The 24081-nt window shown below is 41.3% G+C and overlaps 1 protein-coding gene across 3 annotated transcripts; it reads right to left on the bottom strand.

Annotated features, from left to right (window-relative positions):
- Positions 1–1194: 1194 nt before the first annotated feature.
- Positions 1195–23114, bottom strand: dcp2 (decapping mRNA 2). Of its 3 annotated transcripts, none has more exons than XM_061698399.1 (11): positions 22858–23114; positions 14987–15138; positions 12981–13108; positions 12734–12832; positions 12497–12649; positions 10808–10920; positions 5869–5973; positions 4665–4764; positions 3719–3823; positions 3537–3588; positions 1195–2741 (listed from the first exon to the last, which is right to left on the bottom strand). In XM_061698399.1, the coding sequence occupies exons 1-11, from the start codon at positions 22923–22925 to the stop codon at positions 2608–2610; spliced, it is 1209 nt and encodes a 402-aa protein (XP_061554383.1). In that variant the 5' UTR covers positions 22926–23114; the 3' UTR covers positions 1195–2607. The 3 variants fall into 3 exon arrangements, with proteins under 3 accessions (XP_061554383.1, XP_061554382.1, XP_061554384.1); XM_061698398.1 differs by having other exon boundaries at positions 3537–3618; positions 3734–3823; XM_061698400.1 differs by having other exon boundaries at positions 3734–3823.
- Positions 23115–24081: the final 967 nt, after the last annotated feature.

The raw sequence follows: 24081 nt of genomic DNA, 5'->3' as shown, positions 1-24081 counted from the left end.
CATACAGTCCTCACATGAGAACTGACCAATAGTATCGATTTGTGAAAAAAAATATGAAATTGACCAAATTTGGACATAGGTGGTTTTCAGCCCGATGCCAGCGATCATCTTTTTTGACATTCATACAACAAAATAAGTCATAGCTTATTCCTACAAGCTATTTCAGCTCATCATTATATTAAACAGTACGGGACTGCGAACGCTATCCTGTGGGGTACCACTGTCAATTGTATATCCTGTGTTTTTAAATAGTCTGTACCAACCAAACTTGGACTTTTCAACATACACTTACAGTATACAGCCTTGCACCAACACCTAACGTCATTATTTTGATGAGCAGTCCTTCCTTACAGTACGTCATATGCTTTTTCTACTGTATATGAAAAAAAATAAATAAAAGAATGCCACCACCATCTCTCCATTAATGACTCAAGACATAGAATTGAGTCCATTGTTTTCTCCCTTTTTAAAATCCATAATGGAAATGTGAAAAATTGCTCTTATTTCACAAAAAGGAAATTTCAGTCACCAGACAAAACACTTTTTGATATTATATGTAATAATTAACAGCAAAATTCAACCCAAAATGTGTATTTTCTAGCGCTACAATGATTGATTACGTAATCATGTTATGAACACTTTACGGATGTCTATTACGGATTCAAACAAACTTTTTTTTAAGTCTGTTTTGCCCCCTAAAAAAGTAATATTTTAAACCACTGTAACATAAGGCAGTTTGAACGTGCGTGAATATAGGATTAAAAAACATATTGCACATAAACGTTACATGCAAATTGTACCTAAACGACACTTGATCCAGTGATTCTTCCACATACGTAGAGGTATGTGGGCTCCCTCTCGTACCCGTACCACACTTTGAAAACCACTGGCATAGACGCTCACTTACTTTGTCCTCACTGTCCCGCGAATGTTTACACATTATTCAATGCAAATATGAAAGCCATCTGTTTATTCTTGCGATCTTCGGATGACCCGTTCATGCTGAAATGTACATTTCAAAAGGCGACGCATAACTTTCTCCTCCCGCTTTCCATCCTTCTTTGTGGCAAGGTCAACAAAAAAAAAAACATTTTTAAATTAAAAATTCTATCATGGAAATCTGTTGATCAAATACGCCTGTGAGGTCACCCCCCATGACAACTATACAGTATTATAAAACATACAAAAACCGTGTGGAAAACAAAATCTGACTTTATTAACAGTTCACATTTGTGAACTCAAACCACTTCATGAAGCTCACGGGCAACCGTGGCTGACCCTATCACCACGTGTACAAAAACTAATCATCGACACAGTCACAAACATTCTATGAGATTACGCATCTCACGTTCAAACACAATCATTTCACATGAATGTATAACGTGCACTACTTTGCCAAAAGTATTCGCTCACCTCCCTTGACTCAAAGGATTATTTTAGTGACATCCCATTCTTACTCCATGGGGACTAATATGACATCGGGAAGGTTTTCCACAAGGTTTAGGAATGTGTTTCTTGGAATTTATGACCATTTTTCCCCCCTAGAAGCCTATTTGTGACATCACTTAAAATAATGTCAGTCAAGGCAGGTGAGCGAATCCTTTCGGCAAGATAGTATATCTTAAAAAACAAAAAGTGACTACTTAGTTACAGCGTACAAGAAGGGAAATAATTGTGGTTTCAATGCAAGAGGTATACATTTTAGGAAGTTAGTCTAACCCAGTGAATGTCGGGGTTGATTGTGGCAATCATTTTTTTTTTTTTTTTTTTTAAACCTAACAGACTGCAACAGCACAGGTCTTACATATTGGAAGCCTTTGGTTGGCAGCATAGTACAGCCATAAAATTCCAGCCAAATAAGTACACAGTGGTACACATTTGAGTCAGATGATAAAGAGGTGTGCGGCGACGGTTTATAAAACCAATACATTTTTATTAAAAATCTCTTTTGGGTGGCAGCATCATTGACAAATATGGTGAAAAATGTCAAGTGGCCTCCAAAATTCTAAATAAAATGATCCCGTAATTTGTCTTGGAAATCAGCAAACATTGCAGGTGAGATCAAAATTTGGTGACTAATTCAGGACACAGATCATTTACTGTGACTTTAAAAATGTTCTTATTGCGTTCCATTCATTTTAATAATGGTTAACCAGAAACCTACAACTTTCTAAATAAGACCAACTGCACCCCGTTTCACTAAAATACATCACATTCGATGTTACTTGATAAAATCTTTCCATATTTGGTAGGAAGGCCAATAACAAACTTTATAACAAGTATTCTGAAACTTGATTAGAGGCATAAGATAAAGTGGATTTACCTATGGATAAAACAATAATAGCTGAACAATAATTTCATGGCAGATTCGACACACCGCTGTACTCGGAAAATGTCCGACACTGAAGTCCAGACCTCAGTGACGGTTGATGGAGGAAAGATTTTCGTACGCGAAATATGACGCCATGTGAAACTGACCGGAAACAAATATGAAGGGCACATTCCTTAACACGCTTCTCTGCGCGCTGCCAGGGTAAAGAACCTCTGAGAGGCCACAGTCGGATCATGTCGCGGGAAAGGCCGACTGTTATCGCTTTGTCCGCCACGTCAGAAGTCAAAGCATCTCATGATGGCATCTTTGTCAAATTTAAAACTGAGGAAAGATTTGGACGACAGGAGGTCCTCCGAGTCTGCTTGGTGGGCAGCCTGTTGACCGTCGCGAGAGCTGCATGGAGGCCCATCTGTAGAAAGGTTAAGTTCATTTACACGCGAGTACTGGAAGACACGCTCGTACGAGAGGAACATTTTAATGCAATGCCGTACTCCGTGACAGAAAATAGTGGACAGTTGGAACCAAATATTATATTTGTATTTTCAATAATTTTGTACTACAATGGGTGTTTTTAGACCACAAAAAAAAAGCCCTTTCATTTAACGGACAATCTGATTCCATGGACGACCCCCACCTCCCTTTTAGTTCGTTACTTTGCCTTCAATTCAATTTAAATGGACTTCATTGACAAGGAATATGACTTTGCAATTTCTTTCCTTCTTTTGGCATCTTAAGGTGTTACAGATAGAAGACCAAAAAAGGTGTTGAAATCGGACAAACAGGTGAACTTGTAACAACAGGAAATATTATTATATATATATATATATATATATATATATGAAGAATTCTATTTTTTATGGTAATAAAATAATCAACTTTTTTTGCCAATTATCAGACAGGTTACGCGCCAAACCGGTAACTGCATGACAGTCAATCACTGTTATGCGCGTACATTTTCTCCCCTGTTGCACAGTCAAATTGCAATATCCTGTTCTTGGAGGGAGAGAGGGAAAGTAACAATAAATAACTGAAATAATGAGGTTGCACAAGTGTGCACACCCTGTTATTTATTTGTCTTAAAAGGATTTTCAACCCTAGAGTCTTCCCACATTACTTTTATCAGCCAGAATTAAGAAGTTAAAACCCGTACATTTATCATTGTACAAAAGAGATCAAGATGTCCATACAATCACACAAATCATACCCGTCTCAAATCTGTCTTGTATTCTTCTGGGATGAAGCCGTTTATCTTCTTTCTGCGGGAATAGTAAATGAAATGACTTTATCTACAAACGAGAGAGGGGAAAAAAAAACAAAAACAAAAAAAAAAAACAAGATCTAATCAGAGTCAAATAAATAATACATTTTAAAAGAAATTGTACTTACTGATAATATTCTGACCTGCTGGTTGCTGAATCCATTTTCATTGGTTCCTTTCTTTAGATAAGATGAATCTTGACATTTCTTCCCATTGCCTTTTAAGTGTTGGCTCTACACGTGAGGAGCAAAGTTGTGCAGCAAGAGATATGACTCAAAGAGAGAACGATAAACAGCTCAACGGTAGGTATGAGGAAAAACTCAACCGTTGATTAACCAATGGCTTAGAGGGGGGGGGGGGGGGGGGGGGGGGAGAAAAAAAAAAAAGAATACACTACAACTGATTAAAATAAGAATTATATTAGAAAATCCTGAAAAATAACTTAATAAAACAACAATAAATAGAAATATTTAAATGCGACATAAACTCATCTTAACTTAAACGTGAGCATATTCTACATTTGAATAGATTAAGTGAAACAAAAAAAATCCATTAAAAGCAGGACAAATCATCAAATAATAAATACAATGATACTTTTGAAGTGTGAAATAGAACCCCTTTACAAACCACCACGGCCATTTTGAAGTGTTTATGTAGCAGATATATAGCAGTTCAATTGATAAATTGCTTTTTTTTGCATCCCGCGCCTCGCGGTCTTCCGTCTCTTTCCGGCGGCTGTGACGTCACAAAAGCCAAACATCCGGCGTTGTGTGCTATTGTTCCCGTCCTTGTATATTTGTCGTCGTACGATTTAACGATGTCAGCTACGGATGAGTAACCACACCCCGGTGTCTTGAGGTTCGGGGCGGACTCAATATGCGTCATAAAAACCTCATTTCAACCCCATTTACTTTCCCCAAATTACTTGCACTCGTACCCAAAAACCAATATACGCTGCATCAAGTGAACTAAACGCACCGTAAGGGCCTTTATAAACATAGAAACAATAACAAATCTGCAGCATGCAGAAGAGCTGAAGAAAGAGAGATAGCGGTGTCAGGGTCATTTTCCAACCTGATTCAGATCATGCTGACTCAGCTCCTTATGTTGCTTGTTTTTGGTATAACCATCTCCAGGAAATGCTTCAATGCCAGCGAGGCGCCGGGATTTTGACCTAAGAGAAACGGGAGAGTGTTCATAAAACTATATGAAAAAACATTGAAGAGTAGATGTCCAGTAATAGTAGTAGTTTATATTCTACGAAGGGTGACAAACAAAGTAGTGCCTTAATCTACTCCTAAGTATTAAAGTTATACAGATCCAGTTAAAGCATACAGAGTGGTGTGAAAAAGTGTTTGCCCCCTTCCTGAGTTCTGATTTTTTCCCCCATGTTTGTCACACTTAAATGTTTCCCATTAAAAAAAATAATAATCATCATCATATTGATTAGTCAAAGACAACACAAAATGTTTCGGTGATCATCAAGATGTCTTTCAAAACTGAGCCTTAAAGCACTTTTTTGCTCAGCAGTGGTTTTCGTCTTGCATCTCTGCCACGCAGGCCATTTTGGCCCAGTCTCTTTCTTATGGTGGAGTCATGCACTCTGACCTTACCTGAAGCAAGTGAGGCCTGCAGTTCTTTGTATGTCGTTGTGGGGTCTTTTGTGACCTTCTTGGATGAGTCGTCGCTGTGCTCTTGGGCTAATTCTGGTTGGCCGGCCACTCCTGGGAAGGGTCACCACTGTTCTAGGTTTTAGTCATTGGTGGATAACGGCTCTCGCTGTGGTTTGCTGGAGTCCCAAAGCTTTAGAAATGTTCCACCCTGATGATTACTTTTTCTCATTTGTTCCTGAATTTCTTGAGATCTCAGCAGGATGTCTAGCTTTTAAGGATCTTTTGGACTACTTCACTTTGTCAGGCCGGCCCTATTGAAGTGATTTCTTGATTGAGAACAGGTGTGGCAATATCAGGCCTGGGCGTGGCATCAGAAATTGAACTCCGGTATGATAAACCACAGTTCTATTTTAACAGGGGGCAGAGATCACCTTCACACAGGCCCGTGTAGGTTTGGATTTTTTTTCTCCCTTCATAAAAAAACATTTAAAAATACAATTTAAAAAAATACAAATAAATCAGGAGGGGGGCAAACACGTTCACACCACTGTATATTGATTATATCATCAATTCATCATCACTTGAGCTGACAGAGATGTCTAATATAAGATCACGTTCAAGAACAATAAACGGGGTTCCAGCGGAGAATGATGAGCCGCATTTACCGTGCATTGTCTGAGGTTTTGCCTGGAGTGGTGGCATTGCTCGCAAAGTCTTCATCACTATCTGGAGGCTCACCTCTCAGCCTGCTGATCCATTCCTTTAGCGGCCTGCACCGGGGAAGCAGCCAACGTGCAATCAATAGCCAAACATTCATTCCGAGTTTAAATTACTATAACGTAATATACGTAAATTATCAGAGGTTGAAACATACATGCAATGCCATCAACCTTTGCGTTAAAACAGTTAGTGCGCCTTAGAGGTATGAGTTCTGTATCTGAATGTTGGCTTGTTTTAAAAAAGTAAATAGTTCATTTTATTTTACAGACCATGGTACCAATCCTCTCGAGAGAGGTTGGACTATCTTCCACAGGTGTGGGTATACTTATTCTCCCCCTGCTCGGGGCCTGCACGTCGGGATTCACCCCGGTGGACGAGAGGGTAGCCTCCCTCCGCCTTCGGGTGGGGGGGGGACGGGTCCTGACTGTTGTTTGTGCCTAAGCACCAAACAGCAGTTCAGAGTACCCACCCTTGTTGGAGTCCTTGGAGGGGGTGCTGGAGAGCGCTCCCACTGGGGACTCCATCGTTCTGCTGGGGGACTTTAACGGTCACGTGGGCAATGACACTGAGACCTGGAAGGGCGTGATTGGGAGGAACGGGAGGAATTTCTTGGCGCAGCCGAGGCGTAGAAGGGGTCCGGTTTGGTGGCCTCAGTATTGCGTATCTGCTTTTTGCAGATGATGTGGTTTTGGTCGCTTCATCAAGCCGTTATTTCCAATTCTCACTGGGGCGGTTCGCAGCCGAGTGTGAAGCGGCCGGGATGAGAATCAGCACCTCCAAATCTGAGACCATGGTCCTCAGTCGGAAAAGGGTGGCGTGCTCTCTCCGGGTCGGGGATGAGATAATACCCCAAGCGGAGGAGTTCAAGTATCTTGGGGTCTTGTTCACGAGTGAGGGAAGAACGGAACGGGAGATCGAGAGGCGGATCTGTGCGGCGTCCGCAGTGATGCGGACTTTGTATCGGTCCGTTGTGGTAAAGAAGGAGCTAAGCGGAAAGGCGAAGCTCTCAATTTACCGGTCGATCTACGTTCCTACCCTCACCTATGGTCGCCAGCTGCGGGTCCTGACCGAAAGAACGAGATCCCGGATACAAGGGGCCGAAATGAGTTTCCTCCGCAGGGTGTCCGGGCTCTCCCTTAGAGATCTGGTGAGAAGCTCGGAGCCAGATGAGGTGGCTGGGGCATCTGATTCGGATGTCTCCCTGGTGAGGTGTTCCGGGCACGTCCCACCGGGAAGAGACCCCGTGGATGACCCAGGACCCGCTGGAGAGACTAGGTCCTTCGGCTGGCCTGGGAACGCCTCAGGATCCCCCCCGGAAGAGGTGGATGAAGTGGCTGGGGAGAGGGAAGTCTGGGCATCCCTGCAAAAGCTACTGCCCCCGCGACCTGACCTCAGATAAGCGGTAGAAAAATGGATAATCCCCAAATCCAGGTGTGACAAACTTGTTGCATCCTTCCCAAAAAGACTCCTGGCTGTATTTGCTCAAAGGGGAGCTTCTACTAAATACTGAGCAAAGGGTCTGAATACTTATGGCTGTGTGATATTTCCGTTTTTCTTTTTTTAATAAATCTGCAAAAATTTCAACAATTCCGTTTTTTTCTGTCAATGTGGTGTGCTGTGTGTACATTAATGTGGGGGGGGGGGGGGGGGGATAAGATTTTAGCAAATGGCTGCAATATAAATTTAAAAAAAAACTAAGTGAACATTTTAAGGGTTCTGAAAACTTTCCGTACCCACTGTAGATGTGTTGAAAGTGAAACAGAAAGTTTCTTAAATAGTTCCACCAAGCAGTAACTGTCTCAGTTTACTTCAGTAAGAACACATGCATTTTCTAGAACAAAACGGGTCTTCAAGTAATAAAAAAAAAAACAGCTACCAATAAAAAAAAGAACCTAAAACAATAGCTTTCCTTAATTATTGCCCTTCGCTTCCGGTAACACTTTTGTTGTTGAAAGGAAAGAAGCAGAACAGCACACAGGAAGAGTGGTTAGCCCTGCGGCTTCAAAGCGAAAACGTTTCGATTGGGTTCTCAGTTGGAATCTGTTGGCATGGTCATTTTAGTTAGTGGATCCTTTTTCTAATTGCTAACTTGGTACAAGTCGAAAGATAGAAGGGTTAACTTTCCAGCGTTCAGTTTGTATTATTATACCTGTTTGAAGGTTTATTTATATTAAAAAAATAAAAATAAAAATAAATAAATAAACTTTGTTTAAGCCTGTCCTCTTCCTGTCAGCCATTTTGGAAATTAGGTTATTGTCGGATGCCCGTCAGAAGAAGAGAACTGTGATTGAATTTCTTGCTTTGGAAAGGAAACCAAAAGGTTGCAAAATGTGTATGGAGAAGCTGGGTGTGTTGAGGATTAAAGGTGGGAAAACAAGAGCCTTCAGAGGTTAACCCTGGCAATAGTGCTAGTATCGAGACACTGATCAGAGGAGATCATAGTCACCACAGATGACAGCACCCATCACGTGTCATCATTGATGGCAGCGACGTACTGGGCCCAAAATTCAGAAATTTAGATGGAGGCCCCCCAGGTGTGCAAAACCGAAGACCGAAGGTTTTTTCTGTTCCTCCTGCCTTGCAACGAAGCCTCGAATACTAACTGATGAGCGGTGACTGTGATTTTAGGTCTCATCATTTTTGCTGTATACACTGTATGCATAATACAATTGTCTACCCACTAGGGCAGCCTTACACTCAGCATCTCTGCCGGTCGGGCTATTGCTCCTTCCTGTTCCATTCTCTTCCTTCTCCTCCAATAAGAGCACCACATCTTCCTCCTCCTTCTCCAAGACCAGCACCACCACCTCACTGCCAACATGGGGTCACCCAGTCAGTCCCTCAATAACCCCTTCTGCAAGTGACCTTCACCCCTGGTGCTGCAGCTTCTAATAATAATAATAATAATAATAATAATAATAATAATAACAGACAAAGGCAATCCATGGAAGAAAATGCCGTAAATCCCTCCCACAGACGCACACCCTGTTGGGTTAACCCTTTATATTTTGAGATATCAAATAATATGTAGGTATTGTTGAAAGTATAAATCACAATGTCCCAGAGACTCGATCATTTTCTGACGGTGAACAAAAAGAATCAATGATGCTCGCAATACATAAGGGCTAAAGTATTTAAGAACGTTGTATACCAAATCATTTGCATTACAAACGCATGGTCTGCTCGGTCTAACTATTTGCCATTTTCCCACTGTGCTAGGGCTCGTCTGCTGCTTAACAACAATTGTTGGTCACTCTGTGCACGGCACAACAGCAAGCGTCCGACAAAGTCACGAATCATAAACACATACTGCAGCTTTTCGGGCTGTAATGTACACCGGTACTTCGGCCGGGACACTCCGCTTGGCTCGTGCACGACTTTGCTGACATAAGGCTACCCAATAAGCGGTCTTGTATTTGGTGAACATTGGTCTGTAATTATGATTTGTTACAAGCTGGCTGTATGTATTGGAAATTATATAGGAATTATCCTATTCAAAAAAAAGATGCCTGGAATGGACCGGCCGTTCGGGAGCTGTCCCGCAATTCCCAATTACCACCTATGGGGTCCCTTCAAGGGTCAGTCCTCCTGTTCGGCCTGTATATAGCTATGCAGATGACACACAGTTATATATAGCAGTGTCTCCAGATGACTGCAGTTCAATTGAGGTGTTGTGTCACTGTCTAAAACATAACTGGATGAGCCAAAATATTCTTCAATTAAACCGCAACAAAACTGAGATAATTGTTTTTGGCAATAAAGAAGAGAGGATTGCTGTTAGTAAATACCTGGAGTCACTCTCTTTAAAAGTTCGAAACTTTGGTGTTCTGATAGATTCTGACCTGAATTTCAACAGTCATATCAAATCAATGACTAAAACTGCCTTCTACCATCTGAAGAACATATCCAGAGTGAAGGCTTGCATGTGTCAAGCAGACCAGGAGAAGCTCATCCATGCTTTTATCTCAACTACACTTGACTATTGTAATGGTCTTCCCCTATTGTAATGGTCTTCCCCGAAATGGTCTTCCCCGAAAAGTGCATTAAACAGCTGCAGCTCATTCAGAATGCTGCAGCTCGGGTTCTGACCAGAACAAAGAGGTCAGAGCATATTACTCCAATTCTACAGTCTTTACACTGGCTTCCAGTCCGCTTTAGATTAGATGTTAAAGTTCTGCTACTGGTCTATAAATCACTAACCGGTTTAGGTCCTGAATACATGAAGAAATTCTAATGAAATATAAACCCAGGAGGGCTCTGAGATTGACAGACTCAGGTCCAATAGTGGAGCACAGAGTCCAAAGCAAATATGGTGAAATTGCATTTAGCTATAATGCTGCACACAAAAGGAATAAGTTGCCAACAGAAGTGACGTCAGCCCCAAGTGTGAATGTTTTTAAATCCAGGTTAAAAACTATTTTTTTTCCCCTCATGCTTTTTGAGAGCATTTCAACTTTTAAATGATATTTCTTGCACTTGCACATTGTTTGAACTATACTTTTATTTTTTGTCACTGTTTTAAATGTTTGTTTTTCCCCCTTTGTTTTTAAATGCTTTTAATCATGTAAAGCACATTGAGTTACTTTGTGTATGAAATGCGCTACATAAATACATTTGCTTTGCTTACCCCGCTTTTTATATTTTCACTGATTTCACAGTTGAGTTCTGCAAGACAGTGGCTGCTTGTCAAGAGAGCAGGATGTAGTTTGCTCTTTTGTGGAAGTGAATATCTATTTGTTTATTTGATTTGCTTGGAAAGAATGTACCAGACAGAAAATATCCAAACAAATCAATTTTAAGGCTGGCTACTTCTCATTCAGTTGCAAAAGAGAGTAGTTTTAGGTAACACCAAAATCAAACAACTACACTTTCCTCTCGACATACCTTATGAATGGAATGGCCATAAAAAACCTATTGGGGGCAAGTCCAAGTTTAGACTTTGGCGTCATGTCGTTCCTGTGACATGGCAGCTTCTCAATCGAGAACCACTCAATATTCTAAAAGAGAAACAAAAGAAAATAATTATATTCTCACCTCCCACCCCAATTCCAATGAAGTTGGGACATTGTGTTAAACATAAATAAAAACAGAATACGATGATTTGAAAATCATGTTCGACCTATATTTAATTGAATACACTACAAAGACAAGATATTTAATGTTCAAACTGATAAACTATTATTTTTGGCAAATAGAATTTTACGGCTGCAACACATTCCAAAAAAGCTGGGACAGGGTCGTGTTTACCACTGTGTTACATCACCTTTTCTTTGAACAACAGTCAATAAACGTTTGGGAACTGAGGACACTCATTGTTGAAGCTTTGGAGGTGGAACTCTTTCCCATTCTTGCTCGATGTACAGCTTCAGCTGTTCAGCGGTCCGAGATCTCTGTTGTTGTATTTTACACTTCATAATGTGCCACACATTTTCAATGGGAGACAGGTCTGGACTGCAGGCAGGCCAGTCCAGTACCCGCACCCTTTTACGACGAAGCCACGCTGTTGTAACACGTGCAGAATGTGGTTTGGCATTGTCTTGCTGAAATAAGCAGGGGCGTCCATGAAAAAAAAACGTTGCTTGGATGGCAGCATGTGTTTCTCCAAAACCTGTATGTACCTTTCAGCATGAATGGTGCCTTCACAGATGTGTAAGTTACCCATGCCATTGGCACTAACAGCCCCATACCATCACAGACGCTGGCTTTTGAACTTTGTGTCCATAACAGTCCGGATGGTTCTTTTCCTCTTTGGCCCAGAGGACACGACGGCCACAATTTCCCAAAACAATTTGAAATGTGGACGCGGACCACAGAACACTTTTCCACTTTGCATCAGTCCATCTTAGATGAGCTCGGACCCAGAGAAGCCGGCGGCGTTTCTGGCTGTTGTTGATAAATGGCTTTTGTTTTGCATAGTAGAGTTTCAAGTTGCACTTACGGATGTAGCGCCGAACTGTATTTACGGACATTGGTTTTCTGAAGTGTTCCTTGTCGCTTACATGCAGTGATTTCTCCAGATTCTCTGAACCTTTTGATGATATTAGGGACCGTAGATGATGAAATCCCTAAATTCCTTGCAGTTGTACGTTGAGGAACATTGTCCTTAAACTCTTCGACTATTTTCTCACACACTTGTTCACAAAGAGGTGAACCTCGCCCCATTTTTGCTTGTGAAAGACTGAGCAATTCAGGGAAGCTCCTTTTCCACCCAATCATGGCACCCACCTGTTCCCAATGAGCCTGTTCACCTGTGGGCTGTTCCAAACAGGTGTTTGATGAGCATTCCTCACCTTTCTCAGTCTTTTTTGCCACCTGCCCCAGCTTTTTTAGAACGTATTACAGCCATAAAATTCCAAGTTAATAATCATTTGCTAAAAACAATAAAGTTTATCAGTTTGAATGTTAAGTATCTCATCTTTGTAGTGCATTCAATTAAATATAGGTTAAACATGATTGGCAAATCATTGTATTCTGTTTTTATTTATGTTTAACACAACGTCTCAAATTCATTGGAATTGGGAGTTCTATAAAAAAATTATAATAATAATTCTAAATTGAAGAAAAAATATATACCCTGATTTCCTTTCTAGTTTTGGGATTAAACTTTGTATCCTTGGATACTCCTGGTATGATATAGAGCCGTACAAGTTGGTCAGTGATTTTCTGCTCTATGTACATATCTTTGCCGATACGATTTTTTATGTCAAAGCCTGTTTCCTCTAACACCTGGGGAGGGAAAATACAGCATATACTGCAAGCAATAAAGACATTTCCTTGTGGTCAGTTACAGGCAAAGAACAAACGACTCACTTCACGAACGGCGCAATCATGAGGCGCTTCATCCTCATTCACTTTCCCTTTGGGAAAGCCCCAGCCTGACTTGGCAAGGTAGCCCTGAACAAGCAGAACCTGGAAAGAAAGAAAAAAACACAATTATACAAGTGATGAAGAAAAAGTCTGTTCAGTTCCCATTGAAGGAGTATAATAGTCAATATCACAAATAAAGAAGTCTGTGAACCGGAAAGAAAATGTATTTCTCACTGTGATGAAGACTCACACTTTCTAATGACTCATCAAGAATGATTGCTCCATACGTCGGAACACCCATCTTATACTCCTTCCACTGTTCAAGGACTTTCTGCACATCCTCTCCATGGGACAAGAGGAATGGACAGTGGAGGAAAAGTTAGCAGCTGTCAAGAAAATGTAACCTCAGCCCATCCTTGCTTGTGAACAAATGAGCCTTTCGAAGTTGCGCCTGCTATACCCAATAAGGACACTCACCTGATTCCAATTAACCAGTTCACCTGTGGAATGTTCCAAACAGGTGTTGGAAGGTGACGCAGGCGTTAAATTCCAAATGAGAGATTTGCAAAACAAAATAAACAAAACAAACAAACAAACAAACAAAAAAGGACAGTTCAGTAGTTTGAACAATATATATCTCGTCTTTGTAGTGGATTTAACTGAATATAGGTGGAAAATGATTAGAAAATCATTGTGTTCTGTTTTTATTCACATTTTAAACAATGTCCCAACAATTTGTAAATCTTTTTGTTAAATCAATTTGTTAATTTACAAAGAAGTTCCAAGCTGTTTATTGACATTCTCAGTTGAAGTTCACTGTCAAAGTAAACATAATACAAAGATAATTTTATGTTCTGCATTTAAAACAACCACATAGCCTCAGCTACATTGATGCTAATATACAAGCCCAATTCCAATGAAGTTGGGACGTTGTGTTAAACATAAATAAAAACAGAATACAATGATTTGAAAATCATGTTCAACCTATATTTAATTGAATACACTACAAAGACAAGATATTTTATGTTCAAACTGACAAACTTTATCGTTTCGAGCAAATAATCATAAACTTGGAATTTTCACGTTCCAAAACAGCTCGGACTGATGAAAAGTGTTCTGTGGTCTGGCGAGTCCACATTTAAAATTGTTTTTGGAACTTGTGGCCGTCAGGTTTTGGAGAAACATATGCTGCCATCCAAGCAACGTCTTATTTCAGCAAGACAATGCCAAACCACATTCTGCACGTGTTACAACAGTGTGGCTTCGTAGTAAAAGAGTGCGGGTACTCGACTGGCCTGTCTGCAGTCCAGACCGGTCTCCCATTGAAAATGAGTGGCGCATTATGAAGCGTAAAATACGCCAACGGAGACCCCGGACCGTTGAACAGCTGAAGCTGTACATCAAGCAAGAATGGAAAAGAATCCCACCTACAAGGCTTCAACAATGAGTGTCCTCAGTTCCCAAACGTTTATTGAATGTTGTTAAAAGAAAAGGTGACGCAACACAGTGGTAAACATGACCCTGTCCCAGCTTTTTTGCAACATGTTGCAGCCATAAAATTCTAAGTTAATGATTATTTGCTAAAAACAAAGTTGATCAGTTTGAACATTAACTATCTTGTCTTTGAAGTGTATTCAATTAAATATAGGTCGAACATGATTTGTAAATCATTGTATTCGGTTTTTATGTTTAACACAACATCCCAACTTCATTGGAATTGGGGTTGTACAATGGGAAACTCAATTGGCACACAGGCTAACTATTAGCATCTACTGGATGTGGTGGCGTGGTTACCCTTGAGGCAATGTATACCTGAACCCAAGAATATATTGTTTATCCTCAGTGAAGACCGATATTACTGACGTAATGAGAAACGGAGAGGAGCGAAGTCTCCAGTACAGTCCTGGTGGTCCGAGGTGGCCAAGGAGCACACACCAGAACAAGCAGCACAATGTGCATTGAAGTGAATGTGACAAAAACTCCTGAATTATTTTTAATTCCGTTCAAACGTCACTACTTTGTTTTATGAAGGATATTATTGTCATGCCATTTTTGTCATTTAAAAACAAATTACAAAATTTGCTGGGTTTTTCTTTTGGGGGGTTGAAACAGATCAATGGCATTCCCATTCATTTCAATCGGGAAAGATGTTTTGCGTTACGAGCGTAAACAAGGAACTTAAAGTTCAACTTGTTACGCAAGGCACCACTGAAAGATTACCCCACTGGTAATGTCATTGATCAAGAGAAAGGATATCAGCTTTGGCGAAGTCTCTTATCCCACAGTGAGGAGCAGCCGGTGTGTTTGGGATGCAGAAGTCCAGGTAAAACCAGTGTGCCAACTCAATCTGAAAGCACACCCGGATAGCGTTGTCCCTTTCCTCACTGGGAATGTGTAGGATGAATCGACTGTAGAAACACAGGACGGAGATCATTAGTGGAAAAGAAATATACTATAATGCCCCAAGTATATTTTCACCGACCTTGACGAGCATATGAACATAAGTAACATCCCAATCTTATTCCATAGAGCTTAGTATTACGTCGGTTTGCAGCTATAGCATAACTGCTCCAACTCTATTGCGATGGCTGTCCACTCGGTTTAGGAGGATTATTGAATATTGACAAAGCCAGTGGAGCAGGAGAACACAATTGCATACAATGCCGTGAAAAAGTATTTGTCCCTTTCGTAAATGTATTGTTATTATTTTATTGATTTCTTCCCATAGTTTCCCCACTTTAAGATAATCAAACAAATGGTAAATATCAGCAAAAAAAAAAAACATTCAAAAAGTAAACATAAAATGCAGGTTTTAAACAGTAATTTTATTTATGAAGGAAGAAAAATAATTCAAAGCTACCTAGCCCTGTGTGAAGAATTCATTGCCAACATCATAACAGATTGGGCCACCCCTCAGTCACCACAAATAATAGGATCACTTCACAAAGTTCTACATTACAAAGAGGAACCAGACAAGGATCTCACCAATGCTATCTGCAATATTTATCGAACCGCTTGCTGCCGCTATATGTCAGAATCCTAATATTAAAAGGTATCTGCTCACTAGTGACAGAACACAAACTCAATCGTTATGCTGACGATATTCTTCTTTACTGACAGGAACCCAAGCATTCTCTTCAGGCAGTCTTCAATCTAATTAAAACATTTTCCCAAATATGACACTACTCTATTAACTGGACAAAATCAATAATACTCCCAATAACAGCAAATACATGGACTCCTGCAGATCAAATCCCAGAGTACCCTATTCCTATGGGAAACATTAAGTATTTCGGTATCCATATTGCATCAAAACTCAGAGTTAACCAATCTAAATGACACACCACTTCTGGAAAAAAATCTCAGCAGATTTATGACGCCGGAATAATTTGCCTAGATCATGACTGGGGAGAATAGCTACAATAAAAATGAAAACCTTACCTCAAATAAATCATTTATTTTCAATGATTCCATTTAAACCCACATATAAATGGTTTCAAACCTTAGATTCTGCTGTAATAAATTTTTATTCAAAAAATTTGTGTTATTAGTCTATCCACTCTTCAGAAAGGTAAACAGGAGAGGGAAGCCTAAATGCTCCCAACTTTAAACACTATTATTTAGCTAACCAATTACAATACCTCATCAAATGGTTGCACCACAGTGAGGAGTGTGATTCTTGCCTGGAATTGGAACAGACTGCAACAACATCAAACTACCAAGACACCCATTTATTTCTACGACTCTTAAACGCCATAAATATTTCAAGAATCCAATAATCGCATCCACCTTAACGGCTTGGTGACAGTTTAGAATCGACAGGATCTCAATTAGCTCCAAGTATGCTCTCCCCATTCTGTCATAATCCAGATTTCGAAATAATATAACCCTTCATTTTAGTACATGGGAACAACATGAAATTAACCACCTCCAATAACTATTAACAATAATGTGTGAGGACACGTGGTGAACTATTCCAAGAATTCCAAATAACAGCCGGAAACTTTCTTCAATACAATAAATTAAAAGCAGCAATACAAAAAAAGAATACCAACACTTCAGTGCACCCTCGAACTGCCAGAGTTTGTCAAGCAAATAATGAAGTTTCTCCCGCAAAGTAAAAGAAATCTCTCAAAAGTTTATAAATTAATTTCATGTGCTAAATCAATGCACTTACCAATCACCAAATGGGAAGAAGACCTCTCCATGTCTGCTAACCGTAGCTACTGGATACAGATTTGTCACAATACGTTTAGAACGACAAAAAACACAAATCTACGGCTTATACAATATAACGTGCTCAATGCAGCCCTGTGGGGGGCACAAGTCAGTGCAAACTGTAAGGCCGGTCCCAAGCCCGGATAAATGCAGAGGGTTGCGTCAGGAAGGGCATCCGGCTTAAAACCTTGCCAAACAAATATGAGCGTTCATCCAAAGAATTCCATACCGGATCGGTCGTGGCCCGGGTTAACAACGTCCGCCACCGGCGCCGTCAACCTGCGGGGCGCCGTTGGAAATTAAGCTACTGTGGGTCGAAGTCAAAGAAGAAGAAGAGGTGGAAAGCGGGTTCTTCGGCAGAAAGAGAAGAGGAAAGCACAGAGCCTAGAACTGAATGTGGGGACTTTGAATGTTGGGACGATGACAGGAAAATCTCGAGAGTTGGTTGACATGATGATTAGGAGAAAGGTTGATATATTGTGTGTCCAGGAGAGCAGGTGGAAAGGCAGTAGGGCTAGAAGTTTAGGGGCAGGGTTTCAATTATTTTACCATGGTGTTGATGGGAAGAGAAATGGAGTTGGGGTTATTTTAAAAGAAGAGTTGGCTAAGAATGTCTTGGAGGTGAAAAGAGTATCAGATCGAGTGATGAGGTTGAAATTAAGGGTGTTATGTTTAATGTGATTAGTGGATGTGCCCCACAGGTCGGATGTGACCTAGAGGTGAAAGAGAAATTCTGGAAGGAGCTAGATGATGTAGTTCTGAGCATCCCAGACAGAGAGAGAGTCGTAATTTGTGCAGATTGTAATGGACATGTTCGTGAAGGTAATAGGGGTGATGAAGACGTGATGGGTAAGTACGGCATCCAGGAAAGGAACTTGGAGGGACAGATGTTGGTAGACTTTGCAACAAGGATGCAAATGGCTGTAGTGAACACTTTTTTCCAGAAGAGGCACGAACATAGGGTGACCTACAAGAGCGGAGGTAGAAGCATGCAGGTGGATTACATCTTGTGCAGACGATGTCATCTGAAGGAGGTTACCAACTGTAAGGTAGTGGTAGGGGAGAGTGTGGCTAGACAGCATAGGATGGTGGTGTGTAAAATTAATCTGGTGGGGAGGAAAATTAGGAAGACAAAGGCAGAGAAGAGAACCATGTGGTGGAAGCTGAGACAGGACGAGTGTTGTGCAGCTTTTCGGGAAGAGGTGATACAGGCTCTCGGTGGACGGGAGGAGGTCCCAGAAGACTGGACCACTGCAGCCAAGGTGATCAGAGAAGCAGGCAGGAGAGTACTTGGTGTATCTTCTGGCAGGAAAGGAGAGAAGGAGACTTGGTGGTGGAACCTCACAGTACAGGAAATACAAGGAAAAAGGTTAGCTAAGAAGAAGTGGGACACTAAGAGGACCGAGGAGAGGCGAAAGGAATACATTGAGATGCGACACAGGGCAAAGGTAGAGGTGGCAAAGGCCAAACAAGAGGCATATGATGACATGTATGCCAGGTTGGACACTAAAGAAGGAGAAAAGGATCTATACAGGCTGGCCAGACAGAGGGATTGAGATGGAAAGGATGTGCAGCAGGTTAGGGTCATGAAGGATAGAGATGGAAATATGTTGACTGGTGCCAGCAGTGTGCTAGCTAGATGGAAAGAATACTTCGAGGAGTTGATGAATGAGGAAAATCAGAGTGAAGGGAGAGTAGAAGAGGCAAGTGTGGTGGACCAGGAAGTGGCAATGATTAGTAAGGGGGACGTTAGAAAGACATTAAAGAGGAGGAAAAATGGAATGACAGTTGGTCCTGATGACAATCCTGTGGAGGTATGGGAGCATCTACGAGAGGTGGCTGTGGAGTTTTTGACCAGCTTGTTCAATAGAATTCTAGCGGGTGAGAAGATGCCTGAGGAATGGAGGAAAAGCATACTGGTGCCCATTTTTAAGAACAAAGGTGATGTGCAGAGCTGTGGCAACTATCGAGGAATAAAGTGGATGAGCCACACAATGAAGTTATGGGAAAAAGGAGTGGAGGCTAGACTCAGGACAGAAGTGAGTATTTGCGAGCAACCGTATGGTTTCATGCCTAGAAAGAGTACCACAGATGCACTATTTGCCTTGAGGATGTTGATGGAAAAGTACAGAGAAGGTCAGAAGGAGCTACATTGTGTCTTTGTAGATCTAGAGAAAGGCGACGAGAGAGTACCCAGAGAGGAACTGTGGTACTGCATGCGGAGGTCTGGAGTGGCAGAGAAGTATGTTAGAATAATACAGGACATGTACGAGGGCAGCAGAACAGCGGTGAGGTGTGCTGTAGGTGTGACAGAAGAATTTAAGGTGGACGTGGGACTGCATCAGGGATCAGCCCTGAGCCCCTTCCTGTTTGCAGTGGTGATGGATAGGCTGACAGATGAGGTTCGACTGGAATCCCCGTGGACCATGATGTTCGCAGATGACATTGTGATCTGCAGTGAAAGAAGGGAGCAGCTGGAGGAACAGTTAGAAAGATGGAGGCATGCGCTGGAAAGAAGAGGAATGAAGATTAGCCGAAGTAAAACAGAATATATGTGCATGAATGAGAGGGGTGGTGGAAGACTTTAAATACTTGGGGTCAACCGTCCAGAGCAATGGTGAGTGTGGTCAGGAAGTGAAGAAACGGGTCCAAGCAGGTTGGAACGGGTGGAGGATGGTGTCAGGTGTGTATGTGACAGAAGAGTCTCTGCTCGGATGAAGGGCTAAGTTTATAAGACAGTGGTGAGGCCGGCGGCCATGATGGACGGATTCGAGACAGTGGCACTGAAGAGACAACAGGAAGCAGAGCTGGAGGTGGCAGAAATGAAGATGTTGCAATTCTTTCTCGGAGTGACCAGGTTGGATCAAATTAGAAATGAGCTCATCCGAGGGACAGCCGAGGTTCCATGTTTTGGAGACAAAGTTAGACAGAGCAGACTTGGATGGTTTGGACACGTCCAGAGGAGAAATAGTGAGTATGTTGGTAGAAGGATGATGAGGATGAAGCTGCCAGGCAAGAGATCTTAGAGGAAGACCAAAGAGAAGGTTGATGGATGTCGTGAGGGAAGACATGATGGCAGTTGGTCTTCGAGAGGAGGATGCAGAAGATAGGCTTACATGGAAAAGGATGACGCGCTGTGGCGACCCCTAACGGGACAAGCCGAAGGGAAAAGAAGAAGAAGACGATACAATATAAAGTGCTCCATAGAACAAACTTTACTCAGTACACTATGCATGAAATGGGCTTCTCTCCATCTAATATATGCGTGCAATGCACCTAAAATACCCCAGACACCTATTTTCCTGCTATATGGAAATGTACAAACCAATTCAATGCTTTTGGTCTTTGGTTACACAAAAACTCTGGTATATTTTAAACTGCAGGATTCCACTTACCTCAAGATTGTGCATATTTGGCACCTTAAGCATATTTGACCTCCCTAATAAATATTCACAATCATTACTTGTCGCGTTAGCTACCGCTAAGAAAACAATTCTATTCAACTGGAAAAACAAGCAAGCTATTAACATCAATCAGTGGCTAAATCTCATCATAGAATATATTGCGTTAGAAAAAATAGCAGCAGAACAAAAAAAATCAATTAGCACATGTACGTAGATAGCTGGTCACCGTTCCTCAACATGCTAAATCTCGACTCTTGATTCCTTTGCCTGAGTCGGGTGCCATCGGACATTTGACAATAGCAAGACTATTTTCACAAGTGTGAAAGTAAACAATGTAATTCTATATTCCTTGTTGTCGAGGTTGTTGTTGTTGTTTGTTTTGGTTCCTTGGGGACTGGTATGGGATCGGGAGGGTGCGGGTGTCGGATTGGGTTTCAGCTGCGGCCCCCACCGGGTGGCCGGTTGTCGGGGTGCCTCGGTGGGGCCGGCGGACCGCCCTGGGTCCCTGGGTGTGGCACATGTCCCGTCCACCGGGCTGCTCTCGGGTGGACCCCTGGGCCTGTTCCCGCCCCTCCATTGATTGGGTGGGGTTCTCAGCCGCCGCGGTGAGGCCACAGCAATTACAGGACACTTCTTTCAGTCTTTGTGTCTTACTGCAACAAAAACCTCATGATTATGCAAATCGCTTGTTTATCCCCTCACTTATACTCTCGTCCTGTCGACTTTTATAATTCACATAATTAATGCCACCACACTTCAGTTGTATAGCCGGGTTCACGACCCTTGTCCTGCATCCTTCTCCTGTCCTTCCCTCACAGGGTGTAGCACTACAGCCTCATGCAACACTCTTATTAATGTTTCATTGTTGGAAATAATATAATGATTTACTTCTCTCATACTGTTTACAATTAGTGATTTTTTTTTTTTTTTGTCTTTTGTCTTTTTTTCTCTCTCCCTTCTAGAAACGTGGTTCTGTTCGACTGATCAAGTCTGATTCTCAACAAGCCTCAATTATAATACCACAGCGGAAGCTTAAAAACGCCACCGTGACACAGTAAAACTGTTCCGGCAAAAAAGGGATACAGATTTTCCATTCTGCTTGATCTAACAGCCGAACAGGACAAAAAAAAAAAAGTCAAATTACAAAGGTAACGTGTCAACATATTTTTAAAATATCGTTTTGTGTAAAGAATATGCTTTAGCTAGCCAGCTTGAAATAAAGTAAGCATTACAGGCTTAACACTCTGATGTCGAGTGACTAGACATCCTAGTTTAGCCGGCCATGTCCTCTTTAAATGTATCCTGCATAAATTTCAAACTAGTCAGGGATTATCGAAGTACTACGCCCACCCCCCCCCCCCCCCCCCCCCCCCCGCTACGGTTGTTACCGCTGCTTACGATGTAATGAAGTGATTTTTCCACCAAAAAAATAGTCAAAAGTTAATAGTGCGCACTATACATAGGTATCGGGGGAAATGAAAAAAGTTATTATTATATTTTTTGGGGCAAATCCAAGCTGCTTAGCTCCTATTTCTAATAACTTGGAAATTGCCCCACGGTTTTAAAGTGTACCTTGTTCAAAACAGTGTGGCCAAATTTCAGCCCTCTAAACTTCTACTTTAACAGTTTATTCTTTGTTTAAAAAAATAAATAAAAATCAAAGTCCAAAAAATGTCCAAAAGAACATGGACAAGGGATGCATCAGGGCTGGACTACAATTCATTCATATAAACCCCCTAAATTCATTTGAAACAGGTGTCTGTATGGAGATGTGCTGTGTGCTCTTTCTACCCCTAGATGGCAGTAAAGCCTAAGACATGGCGTTATTTTAATATGGAAAACAGATTCCAATTTAAAGAAATGCTCAATTAATATTATTACAAATGATAATACCAACTACTGCCTCCTTTGACTGACTGTCCAGAACACAGGGAAGAAGAAAAACAAAAAAAGGGGTATGAGTATTTGTACTTTACTACTTGTACTCCAACGAGCTTTCTTTTAATATAGTGAATGGCGTCCGTGTCGTTTTCTGTCGTGTCTGAATCCCGTTGACGTGTGATTTTCCGACGCCGAAATCGAGGAACATTTTCACATTTGTCAGAACCGCAGAAAGCCTCACCGGAATCGAACATTTATTTAAAAAACACATTTTTAAAAAAGGGATTGGCCGACAACGTAACCCGAAAACAGTCACGATTACCTTGCGCGAAACACTGACAAAACGCGATTTTGCTGGACCTCCGCAAAATCCACGTGCCCGAAATCCGGCACACACAAAAAAAAATGGCAGCATTTTTTCTGGATTTAGTAGCACACCCACCTTACGCTTGATCAATTTCATTAAATTGTGTTTCTATAGTTTATATAAATCTAATTTACAACAATTTACACGTTGACAAAGTTCGCGCTTAATATAAACATGTTTTTTTTATTATTATTATTTAAAGCCGTTTGAATTGGTGCAATAGAAATAAAATTGAAGTGTATATCCGCAATGATTACCTGCAGAGGTCGTCCAGTATACCAGAAGGAATCTCGATTCTTTTTGTTTCCATCTTGGTCGAAAACATTGAGACTCGTCTCGCGTAAAAAGAAACTCCAAGAAAAGCCACAGGTAGGCGGGCCAAGCTACATCCACACGTCTCCAATTACATCCTTCTTACTGAAAGCTCTCATCTTACTGAGCTCTCATCTGGCGCCACGGTCCATAAGAACTTGTAAATATCGTCCCCGAAATTCTCCACAGCGTGTACAGAGGACGCTGCGACAACAGGAAGTACACTATCCAATCAGAAGAGGCCAAATTCTTTCTTTGAATATTATTGGTTTATCGGGATGCCCGTCAAGAACACTACAACGTCATGTGTCAAGTTTGTAAGACGTGTATGTTGTTCTTCGACTGCCATTCTGTCAATATTCAACCAAAATATTTTTTTTATTTAAATAACAATTACAATTTCATTTAAATGTACATATTTTGCGATTTTATCGATGTATTGGTATATTTGTTTCAGACCATACACTTTATAATACCGAAGTCTGGGATACTGTTTAGCGATGCGCAAGGCAGTTCTTTTGAGTGTACTGAATCATGGGAATCAATTCATTAAAAAGATTCGTTCACCGAATCGATCAGTTCTTTTTCACAAAATCATTCAAGTGCTTTCTCGTTCACTTAATGATCCATCCCTGAGGTTCACGTTCACCGAAGGACTATGCGTTGTTGTTGTCATGTATTGTCAACTAGGAAAGGCTAAATTATCACCTACCTAGCTCTCGAACAGCCGGCTTCGGTTGTGAGTCGTGAACATGCGTGCAGCGAGCTCAGCTACCGAACATTCTTCCGCGTCCCCTGACGTCCAGCTCGGCTCGCGCCAACCGGCGTGACATTTCTGCATTCCACGGCGGCGGACAGCGTCGCTGACACCAGCACCCGCCACCCGGGCTTCCTGCTCACTCACCTTACACTTATTGTTATCTGGTTCGTGGAAACCATCTTTTGAGTGTCTTGAGAAGCGCTATATCCGTTTAATGTTTTCTTGTGAAATAAAAAAAAAAACAGCTTTAATAATCACAGAGGGACTATATGTATGTGTACGTATATACATTTCATTATTATTATGATTATTATATACATTAATTTTAAACGTGTGCTTGACTGACTCAAAAAGTAGCCGCTAGCTTGAAGCTGCTAGTGAAAGCTTTCCCCGCGACTACGTCAAGGCT

The sequence above is a fragment of the Phycodurus eques genome, chromosome 15 (assembly GCF_024500275.1).
Source record: "Phycodurus eques isolate BA_2022a chromosome 15, UOR_Pequ_1.1, whole genome shotgun sequence".
NCBI classification, from domain to species: Eukaryota; Metazoa; Chordata; class Actinopteri; order Syngnathiformes; family Syngnathidae; genus Phycodurus; species Phycodurus eques.
This window is presented reverse-complemented; position numbering and strand designations above follow the sequence as displayed.

What these genes read in the sequence shown, in the direction of transcription:
- dcp2 (XM_061698398.1), bottom strand. Translation starts at nt 22,925, where the DNA reads ATGTTTTCGACCAAGATGGAAACAAAAAGAATCGAGATTCCTTCTGGT. An exon ending in ATGATTGCGCCGTTCGTGAA is followed by an intron (nt 12,650 to 12,733) that starts GTGAGTCGTTTG and finishes TTCCCTCCCCAG; the next exon opens with GTGTTAGAGGAAACAGGCTT. An exon ending in GTCAGCATGATCTGAATCAG is followed by an intron (nt 3,824 to 4,664) that starts GTTGGAAAATGA and finishes CCTCACGTGTAG; the next exon opens with AGCCAACACTTAAAAGGCAA.